This window comes from Lepidochelys kempii, chromosome 17, assembly GCF_965140285.1.
Source record: "Lepidochelys kempii isolate rLepKem1 chromosome 17, rLepKem1.hap1, whole genome shotgun sequence".
In the NCBI taxonomy this organism is placed as follows: Eukaryota; Metazoa; Chordata; order Testudines; family Cheloniidae; genus Lepidochelys; species Lepidochelys kempii.
Window position 1 is genome coordinate 10,478,856 of NC_136396.1, and position 18,330 is coordinate 10,497,185.

At 47.6% G+C, this 18,330-nt stretch overlaps 1 protein-coding gene across 4 annotated transcripts in view; it reads right to left on the minus strand.

Moving 5' to 3' along the window:
- Positions 1-3,934, minus strand: part of CLUH (CLUH binding protein of NUMT mRNA) — a 56,345-nt gene extending 52,411 nt beyond the window's left edge. The window contains exon 1 of one of the 4 annotated variants that reach the window (XM_073316035.2): positions 3,696-3,934. In XM_073316035.2, the coding sequence (XP_073172136.1) occupies positions 3,696-3,831 (136 nt within the window). In that variant the 5' untranslated portion in view covers positions 3,832-3,934. Of the gene's footprint in view, positions 1-1,077; positions 1,139-3,695 lie in introns of those variants that run through there. The other 3 variants (XM_073316033.2, XM_073316036.2, XM_073316034.2) reach the window with 3 other exon arrangements.
- Between the last annotated feature and the right edge of the window lie 14,396 nt (positions 3,935-18,330).

Genomic DNA, 18,330 nt, shown 5'->3' on the forward strand with positions numbered 1-18,330 from the left:
GCAGGTCAATGGCAGGGCTGGACACAGACCTGAAGTCTCTCAAATACTAGGGGAAGCCTCCCTGCTCTCCTAATGTAATACAGTTCTTTTCTCTCCTCTTGTACCTTCCACCTCAGCTCCTCAAACACTTTAACACTTATTAACCATGCCACGCATCACCCCTGTGAGGCAGCATCCCTCTTAGGGCCAGGTTCAACCACCTGCTGAAGGTCACACAGCAAGTCAGTGTGGGAGCTGGGAGGGCAGCAGCCCCCCAAAAGCCTAGAACGGAACCCCAGGGGCACTAATCTCCCAGCCCCCAGGGAGGCCGCTGTCTCTTTAAATCCCCGACCCCAGCAGCTCCCTGCCAAGGGCCGCGTGGAACGCCGGGGTCGCTACATTGTCTCAAGCCGGGGCACTGGGAGCTACCACGTGTGCGCGGGGTGGAGGGGGGAGCGGGGTCGTGTTCTCTCCCTTCTCGCGGTCCTGCGCGCTCCACATCAGACTCCGCCCCCCAGGCGAATCCCAGCTCCCGACTCTTTCCTTCCCAGGCCAGGAGCAGACCAACGTGCAAGGGGAATATGGGGGGGGGGTGTTTCTCTGCGGCGAGGGGATTGAGCAGCCCCCTTCGCTTAGTGACCTTGCCTTAGAGGAGTAAGGGGGGGAGGGGGAGGATAAGGGGGGGGGAGGAGAACGCACACCAGCGACGGCACATCCCCGCCCCCCCCCCGGGCGGCGGCCCAGTGGTGTGTTCCAGTGAAGGTCACCTTCATCGGCGTTAGCAGAGGAAGCGGCAGGACCAGGCGCTGCCCCCCCCCCCCCCCCACCGCAGCCCGGCTCCAGCCCAGGCGGGCCGCGGGCGGCTCCCCGCCGCGACAGCCCAATGCTGAGTTCCAGCCCTTCCCCCCTCCCCCGCCCGCTTCTGGCTGACGAGCTGGGGGGGGGCAGCCCCCAGCCCCTTCCTTCCTTCCCTCCCTCCCAGCACTCAGGTCCCCCTTGCCCGCGCGCCCCTAACTCCTCCGCCGACCTGCCCGGTCCCCAGCCAGAACCCCTCTTCTGACCCCCAACACGGAAACCCAGCGCCTCCCCAGCCCATACCAGGGCCCCTTCCGCCGAGGAGAGGCGGTGGTGTCATTCACAGCCCCTCCACAGCGGTTCGGGTTCCCTTCCTCCACGTTTATGCCGATGGAAGGAGATCCCCAGGGTTTTGTTTTTTGGTTTTTTTTTTTGGGGGGGGGGGTAAGTTAAAGAAACAGCGATGCCAACTGAATTGGAAGAGATCTGCTCAGACCATGCAAAGGGAATTCGTCCACGGGGGGTGGGGGGGGAAAGAGAAGGGTGAAGGTTAAGAATTTAAACTAAGCAAGCAAAACCCCTCCCTGCAACTGACAATCAAAGCAGGCGGCAGGAGCAATAAAATAATCTGGACGGGTAAGAAGCAGAAGCCCTTTGCTTCCAGTCACTCCTTTCCCCTTTCTTCTCCAACCACCACTAAGCCTCTTCTTTGGGACAGACTGGGTTACCTGAGGTAGCATTAAGTATGTGTAAACGATTTAGGTTAAAGAATTTTATTTGTTTTTGGCTCTCTTACAAAATCTTTCAGGTCTTGTTTACCAAAGATTCTTCTCCACTTGCTTTTCCTTTAGAGCCCCCCCAGTTCAGATCCTAGGTTTCCTAGTTTTGTGGGAAAACCTCTGGGAAGTCCCAGGGATGTACTGTGGTTTCTAACAGCTTGCTTGCAGGGTGGTGGGTTTGAATCTAGCAGAGTTTTCCTTTATTCAAAAGGCTAGTCATTGAAATTAAATAGATATTCAAATGAAAGTTTAATAGTGACTAAAATCTCTTCCCCTCTTCATTGCTGAGCTCTTACTCTCTGCACTGGATAGATCACCATTCATCTAAAGTGGTCAAGTCTAGGCCAGGCCTGAATGTCTCATCCAAAGAACCAGCCAAAATTAAAAACATAATAGAGCAGCAACAAAGAAAAGAAAAGGGCCTAAGCCTTTTAAAAAAGTATTTCTTTCACAAATTTATTCAGAATCCCCCTCCCCCCCCCCATGCACAATCCCATCATTTGCTCCAGGATCTCCTTTTAAACACTGAAAGTAAATAAAACCCCGGAGATTTTTTTCTGTATAGCTTTAACCCAGCTGGGGTGGGGAGATAAAGGATAGGAAGACTTTTTACCTCCTCATGCAAAATCAAGTGTATTAAGGCCAGGACCAGGCCAACCCTTTTTAAATACTCCCTCCTTTGAAAGCTGCTCTGCATTCTTGGCATCCATTATCTCCCACCACATATACTGGAATCTCCCAGTGAAGAAACACCTCCTCATATAGGATAAACATAGCAATGCAAGGGAACAGGAGAAGGGGAGAAGACAGACTCCCTAATGCCCCCCTACTTCAGCTCTTTCCCCCCAGGAAGACACCTCAATACAGGAAACTCTCACAGAGCAACAGATGAGGGTCCCCACTGTACAGTCCTGGCTCCACCAGAAAGTATTTCTAACAGTAAGGGTCGGGGGATCCTCTCTGTACAACATCGCTTAGACAAGCGATCCACCCAATACAGGTGTTCCCACTATGAGCTGTTCTCCTGCAGCCCTCAATGCAATAGGACAGGACGCTTACAGCATACAGATCAGGACCTCACACACAGCATAGGTTGGCCACAGTACACTCTCCGAGAGTATCCCCAGGAAATCAACCCTCTCAAGCACAGCAGAGCTCCCCATGAAGCAGCCCCTCCTTCAACAGGGCAGAGAATCCCCACTGGGCAGCCTCCCCCCTGAATCAGTATGGCTTCCTCTCTGCACAACTTTCCTCACACACTTCCTAATACAAGGGGCTACACACAGAGCGCAGAGGAGAGCTCTCAACCCAACACATGGAGGTTCCTTGCTGCAGTCAGGAATCTGCTCTCCTACATATTAGAAGAAGGCTGCACCTGAGGCGCCCCCTCCCTACTGTGGGGACTCCCCCACATTCGCTGAGTTCTTTGGTACCTCAGGGACATGTGCACAGGGCAAAAGCTTCCCTCCGCATTATGGGCCAGACCCCACTATTCGGGGAGGGTGAACAGGGAGGAGGCCCCCGCCCCCAATCCTGAGGACGTTCCCCAGTGCACAGCCCCCCTTCCCCCAATATACACTGGGAGAAGGCAATAGAAGAGGGCTTCCCCTAGAAGAGGGGGAGTAGCTGGCTCCCTGCTTGCATAACTTCCCTTTTCCCCGCCCACTACCAAGGGTTCCCTCCTCCTCCTTACGCAAACCCCCCCCCCCCCGCCAATACCCAAGAAGAGGAATCCTGGGGTGGGGGCTTCCCCCCTCCTGCAGCCCCCCCAACACCCGAGGGGAGCAGGCTGGGGGGGCTTCCCCCCTCCTGCAGCCCCCCCAACACCCGAGGGGAGCAGGCTGGGGGGACTTCCCCCCTTCCTGCAGCCCCCCCAACACCCGAGGGGAGCAGGCTGGGGGGGCTTCCCCCCTTCCTGCAGCCCCCCCAACACCCGAGGGGAGCAGGCTGGGGGGGCTTCCCCCCTTCCTGCAGCCCCCCCAACACCCGAGGGGAGCGGGCTGGGGGGGGCTTCCCCCCTTCCTGCAGCCCCCCCAACACCCGAGGGGAGCGGGCTGAGAAGGGGGACAGCACTCCCCGTGCAGCCCCCCACCCGCGCGGAGGGGGAGGGTTGCGGGGAGCCCCCCGCCCCCCGCCTCTCACCGGAGCTCCCGCAGCGCGGCTCGTTCTCCGGCTGCGGCGGCCGCTTGCTGCTCAGGTGCCCGGGCTCCGGCTGCTCCTCGCTCTGGGCCGTGGCTGGCGCCGCCGCGGGCGGCATCTCGTCCGCTTTAATGACCATGGCCGGCCCCCGTCGCGCCGCTGCCTGCCCCGGACTCCGTGCCCTGCCGCTGCCGCTGGAAGGACAGAGCCAGTCACAGCCCCACGTGGTGCGCACTCCCCTCCGCCACCCCGACCTCTGACACGCCGCGGCCTACGGCTCGGCGGCAGGGACACACCTCCCCGCCTTCCCAAACGCCTTAAAGGGGCAGGCGCCTGCCCAGAAAAACCTGTGGGCGTGGGCGGCTTATAGACTGGGCCAAAGTCAGTCTGTCTGTCTGTCTGGCCGTCCCTACACTCTACCTATCTATCTGTGCCTCTCCACACAGACTAATAATCTGTCTTGAGAGAGCAGGCATAGAATATTTCAGACGGAAAGGTAAATCCTTGTCAGCCTCGTAAACGCCAGGGTACATAGGTGATTATAATGGAAAGTTTGGGCCAATTTAAGTGGAGCCCTGGTTCAACTCTGGCTGTAATCTCAAGAGACGGTCTGTTGTCTGAAGGGATTAACCTGGGGCTGGACATCCGAAACGAATCCCCAATTACATCGGCCAACATTTTCAAACGTGAGGCACCCAAATCTTTATTTAGGCAGCTAAAGCACGGGGCCTGCTTTCTAAACGCGCTAAGCACCTTCTGACTTCTGGAAATCAGGCCAAGATGCCTAAATATGGAGTTAGGCATCTAACTTTTGGCACCCAAGTTCGAACACTTTGGTCTAAGTATATAGAATATATAGAACCCAGTCTTGCACCCATTAAAGCCAATAGCAAAAATTGATCTATCCGAGTGATTCTCAACCTTTCCAGACGACTGTACCCCTTTCTGATTTATCTTGTATACCCCAAGTTTCACTTGACCTAAAATCTAACAAAAATGCTAACAAAAATCAGACATAAAAATACACATGTCACAGCACACTATTACTGAAAAATGGCTGACTTTCTCATTTTTACCATATAATTATTGTACTTACATTTCAAGGTATAGTATATAAAGCACTGTAAACAAGTCGTTGTCTGTATGAAATTTTAGTTTGTACTGACTTTGCTAGTGCTTTTTCTGTAGCCTGTTGTAAAACTAGGCAAATATCTAGATGAGTTGATGTACCCTTGGAAGGCCTCTTTGTACCCCCAGAGTACACGTACCCCTGGTTGAGAATCACTGATCGATCCCATGGTATATGTAATAATATACGACATTATGCAGTGTATGTATTACTGTATGCAAAGCTATATATACATGGTTTGTGAGACAGTAGTGTATAGGTTAGAATGACTGGGGACAGGTTATTCTCAGTAAAGGTCATTTGACTCTGGAATTTGCCTGCTCCCTTGGTCTGAAACAGCCTGAGTTTGCTGACCTTCATGCCATATGCTGCAAGGTCGTCTTTGTGTTCAGGCTTTTTTAGAGGAGCTGGGTTGAATTGCAAAGATTTTATTTCAGTTTGTGGCTTGGGAGATGCTTATTACCAATAACTAATATCTGTATTATATTTAATAGCAACCCCTCTGTTTTTCTGAGAGTTTGCTACTAAAGGGCTAGATTCTGGTCTCTTTTCTCTGATTTAGTAGTACCGTGACTTCCTGAGTAGCCCCGTTTCCTTCAGTGGGACCACTCAGGAAGTAAGGTACTCTTCAACATGAAGGGTATCAGAATCTGACCTGAAAGTAGTCATTTCCAGCAAACTCCATTATCATTCTCCTTGCAAATTCTACCCCACAAAAGGGTATTCCCCAGTTTTAGGCTTGTCTACACACAGAAATTGTCCTGGTTGTACTAAAGGTGTGATGTTCCCAAGGTGTAAACTATATTAGTGTAAACCAGGTTTAAACCAATGTCAGTGGCCACACACAAACTTGCATTGGTTTAACTAAATCAATGCAATGTTACACCTGTAGTTAAACCAGTGCAATTCTAAGTGTAGATCTTTATGAAGAGACTAATGCATGTGACCTGAAGTGAGTTGTGGACAAGAGAAGGGAAGGATTTTTTTCAGTGGACCCCATTGGTGGATTATACTTGGATTGTAAGATCTTTGGGGCAGGGACTGTCTTTTTTCTTCTGTGTTTGTACAGCACCTAGGACAATGAGACCCTGATTCATGACTGGGGCTGCTAGTTTCTAAGGTAATACAAATAACAGTAATCACGATGATTAGGGCTCCTAGGCACTATGATAACACAGATAATAAATGCAGTAATAATAATATACATTAGACATAGTATGTTGGGCAATTTGCTGGACGGTGATGGGTAGCGTGACAATCCTGCACTTCCTACTTCATCCAAATCACTACCATCCAAAAACATGCAGCATGTGTGCACCACAGACATCCCAATCCAGGCATCCTGCTGCAGGAACAACACTCAAGTCTCAAAGCCCTGCAATTATCATATTAGACAAGGAGGCTGGCACACCCCAGATGTGGTCACCATCTGTGCCTTGGGGTGCAATCCTGATGCCCCTCTCACAAGAAATCAGTATTAGAACTGGAAGGTCTTCCCCGGGAGCTCAGCGCAGCTATGATGGGGTACTGCTCCCTCGACCAGCTTATGATGGGCTATACAGACCCCACACTGACCAGAAAGAGGTTAATGAGGTCTGGTGGGCTCAGTTAGTCCCACCTGTTACACCTGTGCAAGGTGTCAAGCCTTGAGGGAGCAACTGAAGGGAGAAAAGCCCTCAGTAGGGCTGTGAAGGGAGGCTTGGGTAGAGTCTCTCCTTGGGCCTGGTGGGCCTGGTGCGGGACCTTTTGTTCCCAACGAGTAGTATGGGTCTCCTTTTTTGGGGCTCTGTAGAAAAGCCAGCCTGGGAAGAGACTGCGAGAAAGGCCAAGCTGTGGGCCACGGTAGGAAGTAGCCCAGGGATACAAGACAAACACGCTGTATCTGCTTCATCCAGGGTCCCGGGGCTGGAACCCAGAGTAGAGGGGTGGGCCTGGGTTCCTCTACCAACTCACCTAGGGTGGCAGTTTGAAGACCCCAGAGCTAAGGACTCGAAGGCCCCCAAAGCCTAACCTGGGGTGGAAGTTCTGGTGTGATGCTGCCTGGCTGTTGATGTGCTGGACTTGGTTTACTCCGGAAGGGGTAGGATTAAAAGTGACCTGGCTGGAGGGTAGAGTCACAAGCAGAGGCAGACTACGGCAGGGCTGGAGCAGCTATTGGCAGGGGGGTGCCAAAGGGCTGCTATGCCATGCCCAGCAATGAGGGGATGTGCCTGCGTTGAGTAGGTTCTGCCACCCAGCTACTGTAATTAGGGTGGTGGAGGGAACGAGAGGGGCCACATGGTTTGGTTTTGATGAGATGCCAGGGGTGGACTCTTTTTTATTTAAAAAAAAAAAAAAATTGAGTGACTAGGAACCAAATGGATGACAGCTCAGGGGAGCGTGTAGGAAAGTCAGAAACAGAGCAGGAGCAGTGGGACATGTATTTTTGAAGGTTTAATATGATTATATAAGTTGTTCTAAAAACCTGGTGGAAAATGCCTTTAGCTTCACACCACAGCCCACATGCTAAACCCTGACTGTGATGGGTGATCACCCGAGATCCTTGCCTACGCTACAGGTAAGACCCTGTTAAGTAGAGTCAGGTTGTGACACATTCACCTGTCACAGTGGCACCTAATATGATTAAGCCCATCTACATAGAAATATCTCTTCCAGCACAATCATATCTGCCCGTCCATACCTACCCCGATGCACAATGTTTTCATACCGGTGCACTCTGGGGAAGTCTGGGATGCTGTGCCAAACTGCCTTCCACTACTGGTGGCAGTGGTAGGGTGCTATGGGTGCTTTTCACATGGCATCGTGAACTATGGACAGTGGTGTGACACAGAGTCCTGGGAGGTTGGAGGACTAGCTAACAGTTAGGTGTGGTCCTGTTTGCAGGACAGGAACCCTGGTTGGTTATCAGAAGCACAGGACATGGGCATGTGATTCTGGCTGTGTGAACTCACCACGAGCTGGAATGGCAAAGGCGGGCATCTGGTTGCACATGGGGAGGTGACATTCTGGTCAAGATGGCCCCGGAGCAGTAGAGGACTCACAAGTAAACAGGCTGATCCAAGTGTGCACAATGCAATGTGGGATAGCAGTGGAAGGAGTACCAGAAGCAGAATAGCTTATTTGAAATGAGGATGCATCCACACAAACCTTACTCTGGGATAACTCTTTCTGAAAGAGAGTTAACCCACTTCCAAAGTAGATTGATCGATGCACAATGAGATGCCAGATAATTTGCAAAAAGAGCTTTTGTGTGTGCACGCAAGGCAGTTCATCCCGAAAAAATGAAAGTTAATCCAAATGAACTTTCCTGGAGAGACAAGTCCTGACTACCACTCTGCTTATGACTGGGGTTGAAATATTGTACACCCACACAACTAGGAATCCCAGATTAGTCCGTTGTGCTTTCATGTGACCCGCATGTGAGGTCAACCATGTTACAAACTGGCTACAATATCAGTAAAATATCTGTAGCACAGACAGGATCAGCATTTCTATTTACATTACACCGCCATTATGATGGTCCCCGAGCATGGTTAAAGCATGCTTCCGTTTTTAAAGGAAACGGGATCCATCCTAGGATGCGCCGAACACCTCCTGCAGGAGTTAAAGGTGCAGTGGAACCCACTGTTACTTGTCTTGCTCTCTTCCTGGTCTGCAGGTGTTCTAAATCCATTGCAGGTGCCAGGTAAAGGAGTTGGTCCTTTAGTTCAAGTTGTAGAGATCCGTGCTTCATCTCTGAGGGTCCCACTTTCAATCCCGGCCCAGGATCAAGATGACAGATGCTGGGCACCCCTCACAGGATATGTCCCCAGATAGCTAGCTAACAGCGCACTGTGCTGTCTTTAAAAGTATTTGATCCTTAGCTTCCTCTTTAAGAGCTTTTCTGCCCCATTTATGCACAGGCTGCTATTTCATTTTCGTGCAGGCACTCCTGAGTTCCTTTCCCAAATAGTCAGGTCTGGAGGAAGAAAAGGCAAATCCATACAGATTTGAATCCTTTATTAATAAAAAGGCATATTACAATGACATCTACAGTACAAGTTCATATTGTAGTTTGTGGATATGCAGAGAATACATCTTGAAAAGCACTGTCAGCAACAATGTACCTCTTTGCCCCCTCTTTTGCTGTAAATAATAATGTCCTGTATGTAATAAATTGAACATTCAGATAGAACAGTATCAAACCTTTGGTTTCTGTCCCATTGTAATGGTTTCCCATAGCAGGCCATATAGGCAGCTCCCGGAACTGTGCAATTCGTCCTCTGTGCAGGACCTCACTTGGGTGAATAAGGATTCTGCAGGGGAGTACGTGTTGCGTGATCCACCCTACCAACCCGCGCTACCGTGAAGCCTAAGAGCAAATTTGGGGATTAATTCTGAAAGATGCTGAGTAACTCCTGGGAGGTGCAGAGCACCCTAAACTTCCATTGGTTTGGAACTCAGTAACGCCTCAAAGGACAGACCAGGCAGTTAGAGAGGGCTTTTTTTTTTCAAACCTGTAGAATTTCTGGGGTGTCCCTGTCCTAATGCTGCTTTGGTTTTGTTATCATTGTAAATATAATAAAGGGAAAGTGCATCTTTTAAAAAAATATTGTATCAGTAACATTTAATGCAGGAAAGACGAGGAGGAGCCTTTACCTGCACTCCTTAGTGCTGCGAATGTTCAATGAGCATTTTGACCTAGATTTCACTTTTCTTCTAGGCATGCATGTGCAATTTGAGTGTCCCAAATGTCTCTCAGGAGTGGATTAAGGTAAGATTTACTAGATCAAGTGATATTTATCTTCCAAAGCTCCCGGGAAACTTTGTGGAGTCACCTCTACCCCTGCTTCTGGGTTTGGTTTCCCAGCAGCATTCCCCTTTCCACTGGGAATGCAGTTTTGGGGGGGGGTCCTAGTTTTGTTTTGTTTTTTTTTGGATTGGTGTAAGGATACTCATCTCTGCTTTGGTAGAACGTCTCCAGACAGCGTAGCAGAGCCCTGGGACTCTTTATGCTGACATGCAGTTAGTGCCTTGCCAGTGTCAGCCAAAAGGGCAGCTCATGCAGAGAGGGAACAAAAGAACAAACTTGGCAATTGGGAGCAAAGGTTGAAGAGGGCAGGTTCTCACTAGTGTGGCAAAGCGGCACTTTTATCTTCATGCTTTCACACAGTACATGAGGCCTACGGGATTTTTAATGGACCTTTAGAAATACAGGTACTTTTTGATGCAAGTAAGTAGCAAAAAGCATGTCTGGGACTTCTCTCAGTTACCCAGCCTGGGTCCCACCCATGAAGGCGAAATCACAACATGCCGATATTATCCAGATGTTATTCAGAGTGAGTGAAGCAACCTGTGAATCTAAGGCCATCCCTCCCTCTCCTCCTCCCCGTGGGACTTGGCAGTCAGGCTTCATGGCAGTGCAAGCAGAGACAGTGACAAGAACAGACATGCACTAAAGAGACGGCATCGTTCTTACAATGAGATGTGCTGGAGCAGCCTGCACTGGATCAAGCACGAAGCACGAGCTAGGATTGTCAATAACAGGACTCCGAGTCAGGAGAGTCCTCCTGGTTTCTAATTTGATTAAATGACTGAATCTCTGAACTACCTTGGGCAAAGCACTCAGTGTCCTTGTGGCTCCAGTCTGCCGACCAGGACCCAGCAGCAAAATAGCTGCTGAATCCCATTTCAGTTTGCCCAAGTAACTATCTTTTGCTCCCCAAAAACCTCACAGTTACCTGTAGGCCACGCACATCTGCTGTGCTGTCATCTGGCTTTGTTTTTAATGTGGCAGTTTACAATAAGCCATTGACCTTGTCTCTGGCAAAACTCCCGCTGAAGTCTATGGGAGTTCTGATACTCATGGGTGCTGTTTGCTAGTGGTTTACAGAAGAAGGGACCTTAAGGATACCTAGTTGCTCACACTTGACTACCCTCCGTGCCAGCTACACTGTCATATGGGAATTTAGGCTAGTGGAAGGCAGGCAGTGTTTACTTTCACCCTACCACTGGGTTTCTAACCAGGCGAAGGGCAGTTGATGCAGTGACTCTGGACCCATCCTCAGAAAATGCGACTCGGTAAAAGGGCACTTTAATACCAGTCTCCTGTGTGCTGGAGTCAGATCTGCTCACTGTTAACAAGTTTTTGCTCTTCTTAGCCCTGTAGTGCCAATTCGGCTATGGGCGAGTCATCTGGGTTCTATTCTGCCTCATGCATGTTCAGCAGAATTGTTGGCTAAGTTGCAATCTTCGCTGCAGCTGTCATGAGAGGCAGAAAGAGCACGGCTTGATTTTTTCAGGTCCTAGACTCTGTGTGCATGTGGTGGTGTGAACCTTGTTAAGTGAGCAGATTGCGGGGTGTGTGTGTGTGTGTGAAACCCTGATCCATTGGAGTCAATGGCCAAACCTAATGTAGTCAAGATTTCACCATTGATATATGTCACCGAGGGAGTGGGCAACCTCACAAGGTCATTTTCAGAGTCACTATTCTGAATAACATAGACATAGACTTACAATCACACTTTTAATCTTGGAGGGGGAGGGGAATGTTATAAACCAGTGGCCCTTATGTTAGACCTACCAAATGCATTGGGCTTATGCAAAGTCTAGCAGCATCACTTGACCAATTCAGAGAATATGGCTTTTTAAATATTTATGCCAGTGGGGAAAATTTCCCTACCAACTTGCCTTGGCAAAAAAATAAGAGACGTTTTCAGTAAATCAGTGACTGAAACCATTTGCATTTTGGTTCAGTCAGTATGGCCAGATTCCAGACACATTTTGGAACATGGGAACAATATAAGCAAGCAATGTAACGATATCCTCTCTCTCCCCATCTGAGCTGCTAGGTTACAGTTCAGTGGGTGTAATCCTAGGCGATGAAATTTCTCATTGGCAGAGAGCATTATGAATTAAAAATTCAAAAACAAAACAAAACCCCTTAGGCCACTGTACAGTTCCAGAACAAAAAATACAGTTTAAAACGGAAAGGAAAGTCACATGACTGTTAGGCTGTATATAGAAAGTTCCCAGCACATGTATATACAAGACATCCATTTAACAACAGAGTGTTATTGCTATGCGTCCATTTCCAATCTAGTTGTGAAGCTTTACAAGTCAACATTAAACATATTATACAAAGCATGTAGATTTCAATTCTTACACTCCCTGATATGTGCCTCTACATATAGAGATATACAGTATAGATATCATTTCTATTTATCCTTTCTGACTCACAGGGAGTCTGTGAAAGTGCTGGATAAATGCAGTGTACAAATCTCCTTTTTTAATATATATCTTACATTCTGATAGTTAATGTATACTCAGACACTAGAGAGTCTACAAACACGCTCATCCATCAACAGTAGTTAGAAAACATACATGTTTCATTGGGTGTGTGTTATTCCTTTGGACTCTCTGTGTCTGACATTACGCTTCAGATTAAGAAGTGGGACCGCTGACTTTCATTTTTGATCATTTATATAAATACAAAGATTAAAAAACCATAGATTCTTTTCAACGTATCTGCTTCGATCTTAGTGTTTTCTCTTCAAAACTAAATATATATTTATATATAGCCTCCCCACAAAAACACAGCAATGAATAAAAAGGCCAATAACAAAGTTTAGGGGCTTATCCTGCAAGCTCGTAGGCAAGAATTCCCACATAAGGGGCTGCAGAGTCTGGCCCTTACAACTAACTTCAAACGACATTATTAATAAAGGGCAAATCCTGATGTCCTTACTCAGGGCTAGATTGCAATATCCTTAATCATGGCAAGTGGGATCTTGCCCACCTGAGTGGGCATTACAATCTAGCCCTCAGTTTTTAATGAAAGAAACTCTTCAGTGAAACCTTTAGTGATGTCAGCAGGAGTTTTGCCAGAGGCATGAGTGAATGAACATTGAGTAGGGGCTTCAGGATTTAGCTCATAGGAATAGAAAGTGCTCCATTTAGCTCCTCTGTCTTGTCTATGGCTCATCAAAAACACTGTCCTTGCTCCTCCTCCTCAGTTGCACTGGTGCAAATCAGAAGTAATGCCATCGACATCAATGGGGTTACAATGGTCTAAGCAAGGTCAGCATCAGGCCCAATATTGCATGCATTTTGTATGTTTGTTGTTTTTTGGCTAATGGCATTTATACTGAGGGTGACCAGATGTCCTGATTTTATAGGGCCAGTCCCAATATTTGGGGCTTTTTCTTATATAGGCCCTTATTACCCCCCACCCCGTCCCAATTTTTCACACTTGCTATCTGGTCATCCTATTTATACCCTCCCCCCGCTATCTCCGTGTAATCTCTGATCAGGATTTTGCAAGGTTGCAGTGATACCTGCTGGCGAGGCATACCGCCACTTGGCTTCAGAGTACGAGTAGCTTGCATGCAGAGCTAAAGGGAAGATGTGGGCAGGAAGCAGGACAGGGGAAGAATAGTTGTAGAGAGCTGGAAATTAAATAAACTCCTTGAATGAGCCCATAATTATCAGTAAAGCAGGAAGGCTCCTTCAGCTCGGATGGAGTTGTTCCATTTACATACCAGCCACTGAGAAATAGATGATTGGTGGGAAATTATTTACAAAAGAGAACTATTGGACTCCTCTCTCTTTTTTATACTGAAGTCCGCTACAGTCTCTGCATCAACGATTTGATAATAAACATTTAGCTGAGTCTGCTCTTTAGGATTGTCCAGAAATGAAAAGAGAAGCCATGCAAATCACAACTAAAATAAAACCCAACTAAAACAGTGCACAGTGAATTTATTAGCTCCTCTAGTATTAACCTCCCCCTCTCCTCCCTCCCCACACACACAAAGAAAGAATGTTCTCAGCAGAACCTCTGTGAACCTGAGAGAAATAACCATTTACAAAGATGAGGTTCAAATCTTAATCAAGTCGAAGGGATACTGCGTTTCCACAGCTATAACTTGCACAGTGCAATGCAAATTGCTTATTGCTTTCACCGCTCTCCCGCAGATTGTGTCATCAGAGCAGGATAGTGAACAATCTGTGTTCACTATGCGGTAGAAATCGTATTACATTGCTTTGCCAGCAGAGGGCCTTCTCTTTTTAATCATCCTTAAGAGAAACAGACAACAGAGCATCTCATCATAGCGTTATAGGAAAACTGGACCCATAAAGTAGGTGTCCCTTAGAGTGTGCATATTTTTCTCTTGTTAATAACCTGGATGTCTAGTATAAATGCTCCTGATTTCTCCACAGACCTCTTTGCCTGGGCTTCTGAGGCAGTTTTAGCCACGAGTTGATGAGAAGCTTAACAAACAAGAGAATTGTGTCCAGCAAAATGAGCATTATAGTAGCCCAGTCTCCCAAGCAAGCGTGCACTGATGACACACCATTGTTGGGGCCAGATCCTCAGCTGGTGTAAAGGGGTGTAGCTCCACTGAAGCTGCATCCCAGAAGTCCTAACTGAAGCAGCTTGTGTGATTTTTTTTTTCTTTCAACACAAACTAATTCATTTGGTATAATTCCAGTGGAGTAACTGAGCTGGACTCTCCTCTCAGTAATGCGGGGATCACTTAGAGTGGGATCCATGGAAACACTTAGGTGCCTAAATCCTGGGGTTGGCTCCACAAAACTCCCACTGAATCTGGTAGGCACCTGAACTTACTTGATGCCTAATTTTTTTCAGGGCAGGGTAAAAGTCCCTGACTCCCTAGGTGCCTAGGTTTTTGCTTCTGCATTGCTGCCTCCCTCTAGGCAGCCGGGTGCCTGTCTCCCACCTAAGCCCCAGAGCAATCTGGAACCAGGGCAAGATAGTTGTTTCCCCACCAAAGTCACCTGTAGGGCCTGAGCCTGGAGGCTAACCACTGGGCCCTACTGGGCTGCAGAGTCATTCCCTCTTTCTGGCCCACTGACTGGTTTAGTATTTATCTACTGTGGAACAGTCATTGGGTCAGACAGAGGGCGAATGACTCTATATCCCAGTGGTTGCAGCACCCACCTGGGAAGCAGGAAACCCCGAATCCTGTCCCCCTGCTCCAACCCTCTTTGATTATGGATCCACAGTGGAACAGCTTCCACAGAAGGGAGCCTGACGTCAGAAGTCCTCTGAGAGATGGGATCCTTTCTCCCCTCCTCCTCACCCGACAGAGGTGGGCATTGAATTTAGGACACACCCATCCTCAACGCTTCCCACTGGCTAGCTTAGGCAGCTCCCCGCCTAGCAGGCTGGCTTTTGTGGATCTCATCCTTAGGCGCCTCTCTCCCCATTTACTGTACAGGGAGCCGAGATGACAAAGTCGAGCAGGGTGTTTTTCCTGGATTTTGTAGGTGCTTAAAAATTAGGAGCTACAATGCCCGAGTTCCTCTGTGGATCCCACCCTTCCCTCCTACATTTCAGGGTGAGTGTTAGCATGCCCATTGCAACATACAGTTACAGATCTCTCACTAGCTGCTTGGCTAGCACAATAAATAGGATGAGATAATCACCCTGGATTATTTCGTCCTTCCTCACACCCCTAGTTAAGCCTCATTTTATTCCTTTGCCAGGTGTAAACTCGCACCACGGGTTGTCACTAATTCAACAGCTCACTGACACCTCCAGGGACCAAGCAGGAGCAGAGCAGTGATTAGAAAATATAGGGGAAGGCGATCTTGAAGAGGAGGCAAGATTCAAACAGGATGCCCTGTTCATGCCAGAAAGTCCGGCTGTCAGGAGAAATAAATGGCCCCAGTAGCTTTGCTGGCAGAAGAAGCAGCTATGCCCAGTGTAATGATTACAGCGGACACATGCTGCACAAAGACAGCTTTGAACAGCACTGGACTGGAATCTAAAATGACAGTCTATTACTTCAGTGTAGTGAGTCAACAGAAGGAGTCTAATGAGCAGTTTCTCAAAAACAGAAGGCAGCTTGCAATCTAGTAAAGGGCCCCGAAATGACTGGATAACTGTACTACTCCTGCCCGTTTGCAGCTCACACAGTCAGAGGTGTACCTGCAGCATGTGCTGGCAGAGCCACGCTCCCTTTTGTCTAGCTAGCCTGGCTACAACGAGCAGCTAGATTGAAGCTCGTGTTGCTATTCCAGCTCATGCTGCAGTCACATCTCTGATTGCAGTGTAGACACACCCTAAGAGGTGCAGCGCTGTATCTTTTTCCTACATCCTTCGGTTTTTTGCTTTGGAAGTGGTCAGACACTTAGGGACAGATTTTCAAAGTGCAGATAGGGACCTTATGTGATATTCGAAAGCAGGCATCTGTCATGGAAATCAAGGGGATTTAGGTGCTTAACAGGCTTAGGCACTTTTGAAAATCACACTTGGGACCTAGTTACATCTTCGGGCGCTAAATACCTTAGTGAATCTGGCCCTTAGGGCTTAATTGATAAACCAGTCCTGCGCTATACAGAGGTCTTCACAGATGAAGCCATGGCATTTCATACTGAATTCAAAACTGTGTTTAAAGAACACAGGTCAAGAACACATATCCCATAGAGGGCCAGGAAAGATTTAAAGGAACAGATAATCTTCTCTTTCAAAGAAAAGGTACAAAAATGCAATTTTCTGCCTCAGTAGAATAAATCTTCAATTCTGAATTTTATTTTTATAATTCAAAAAGTTGGGCTAGTAATTGTTACCTAGAATCTGATAAAAGTATTTTAATATAATATATAAATATTGCACTTCAAAAATAGATACCTTTGTATATGCATGAGCACTACATGAGCGACCTCAAATTATTGGTAATTAGGGCTGGTCAATTAGGACCAGATTTTCTAAGAGGTTCCAAACTGGCTTTGGAAAAATGGAGTCTGCATTATTTTCCTATAGGCACCTATATTCACATGCAAATTGAGTAGCTAGCCGGATATGTGGGATGAAATCCTGGCCCTAATGAGGTCAATGGATAAATTTCCATTGATTTTAATAGGTCTGGCATTTTAGCCCTGGTTACTAGATATTCACACATACGTACACAAACAGCCATGCCTGCAAAAAAAAAAAAAAAAAAAAAAGTGCCCAGTTTTAGTGGGTTGTGTTTGCAAATGTGTCCCTAAATATCTAAACAGCAAGTGACTGGTTTGCTGTTTGTAATATTTAACCCAGGCATGTATTTGTGCACTGGTAAGTCACAGTCAGAGCCACTAACTTAGCCACACTTCCAGCAGCCAATATAAAGGAGAGTGTAGAAAAAAAAAAGCTAATTGGTTAGAACAGGTAGTCAAAAACCACATGGGTCAAAATTTTGCTCTCAGTTACTGCAGAGTAACAGAAGATCCTGCAAGGTGCCGAGCATCCACTGAAGTCCTAAAATCAGAACTCGGTTCTCTGTCTAATCTTCACAATAATTTTTCCTTCCTCTAATTGTTAAGCCGTTGCAGGATGCTAAAGGCACATCACAGATTTTGGAGCTTTATATTGGAGGCTAAAGCCTTCAGCTTATTCATGCCTTTTGTTTTGAACTTAGGTAGTGTTGAATGGGTGAAGTGACACGCCTGAGGTCTGAGGGAGCTGTTGAAAAATACCAGAGATTCAGTGGGGTCCAAGGATAATACCATAAGGAGTCAGTGAGCGAACAAGAAGGCTCTAGCTCCTGAAGAGTCTTGGGAATCAAGAAGTGACCATAAAAGGTCCACAGGGCAGAATAGGAGCCTCTGTGGGTCTGGGGTTGTTGAAGCAGTAGGGTCAGAGGGACCATGGAAGATGACAATAATTTCTGGAAGGTCCAAGAGAAAAATCAGATGATCTCACCTCTTCAACAAAGGGCCAGTTTTAGACCCTTTGATCAGGGCTGGATTGACACCTTACGTACCCCTAGGCACAGCACCTTCAATGCCCCCCTCCCCCCACCCCTACAGCTGACCTTCGTGTTGCACACAGTTTTAGAAAGCTAAGGTGTCCCTAGAACGCTGGCACCCCTAGGCACATGCCTACTGTGCCTAATTGGGAATCTGGCCCTGTCTTTGGTTCTGGTTATCTCTTGTTGCTTCTTTTTCCTTCTATACATTTTCATAGCCTAACAAAACCAACCAACCAAAGATACTTCTGAATTTCATTTTGAAAATATAGCTTGTAAATAAATAGGATTATAGTACAATAGCAACAGATGCTCTAGGACATGTGATATTGGATAACTTCTCAGGTAGGACCCCACTCACAGCTTTGTGCCTCCCAGTGGGCACAAATAGCTTAGCAATGCAACACCCACTGGTGCATCTTAGTGTGCTTCAACAATCATAACCATCATGTGCATAAGAACTCTTCAAGGGTGTGACCCAAAGCCCACTGAATCAATGGAAATGCTCCTATTGACGCTAATGGGCTTAGTGGGGGAGGAGGGGATAATGATGTCGTTAGGGCACTAGGCTGGGACTCAGAAGCCCCGGGTTCCATTTCTGACTCAGCTTCACACTTCCTGGGTGAACTGAGGTAAGTCACTTCATCTACCCTGTGCCTGGGATCTCCATCTGTTAAATGGGGATAAGAATAGCACTTCCATACCTCCCTGGGGTGTTGTGACTGGAAGGTGCTCAGATACCACGGTATTGAGGACCATGTAAGTACCTATC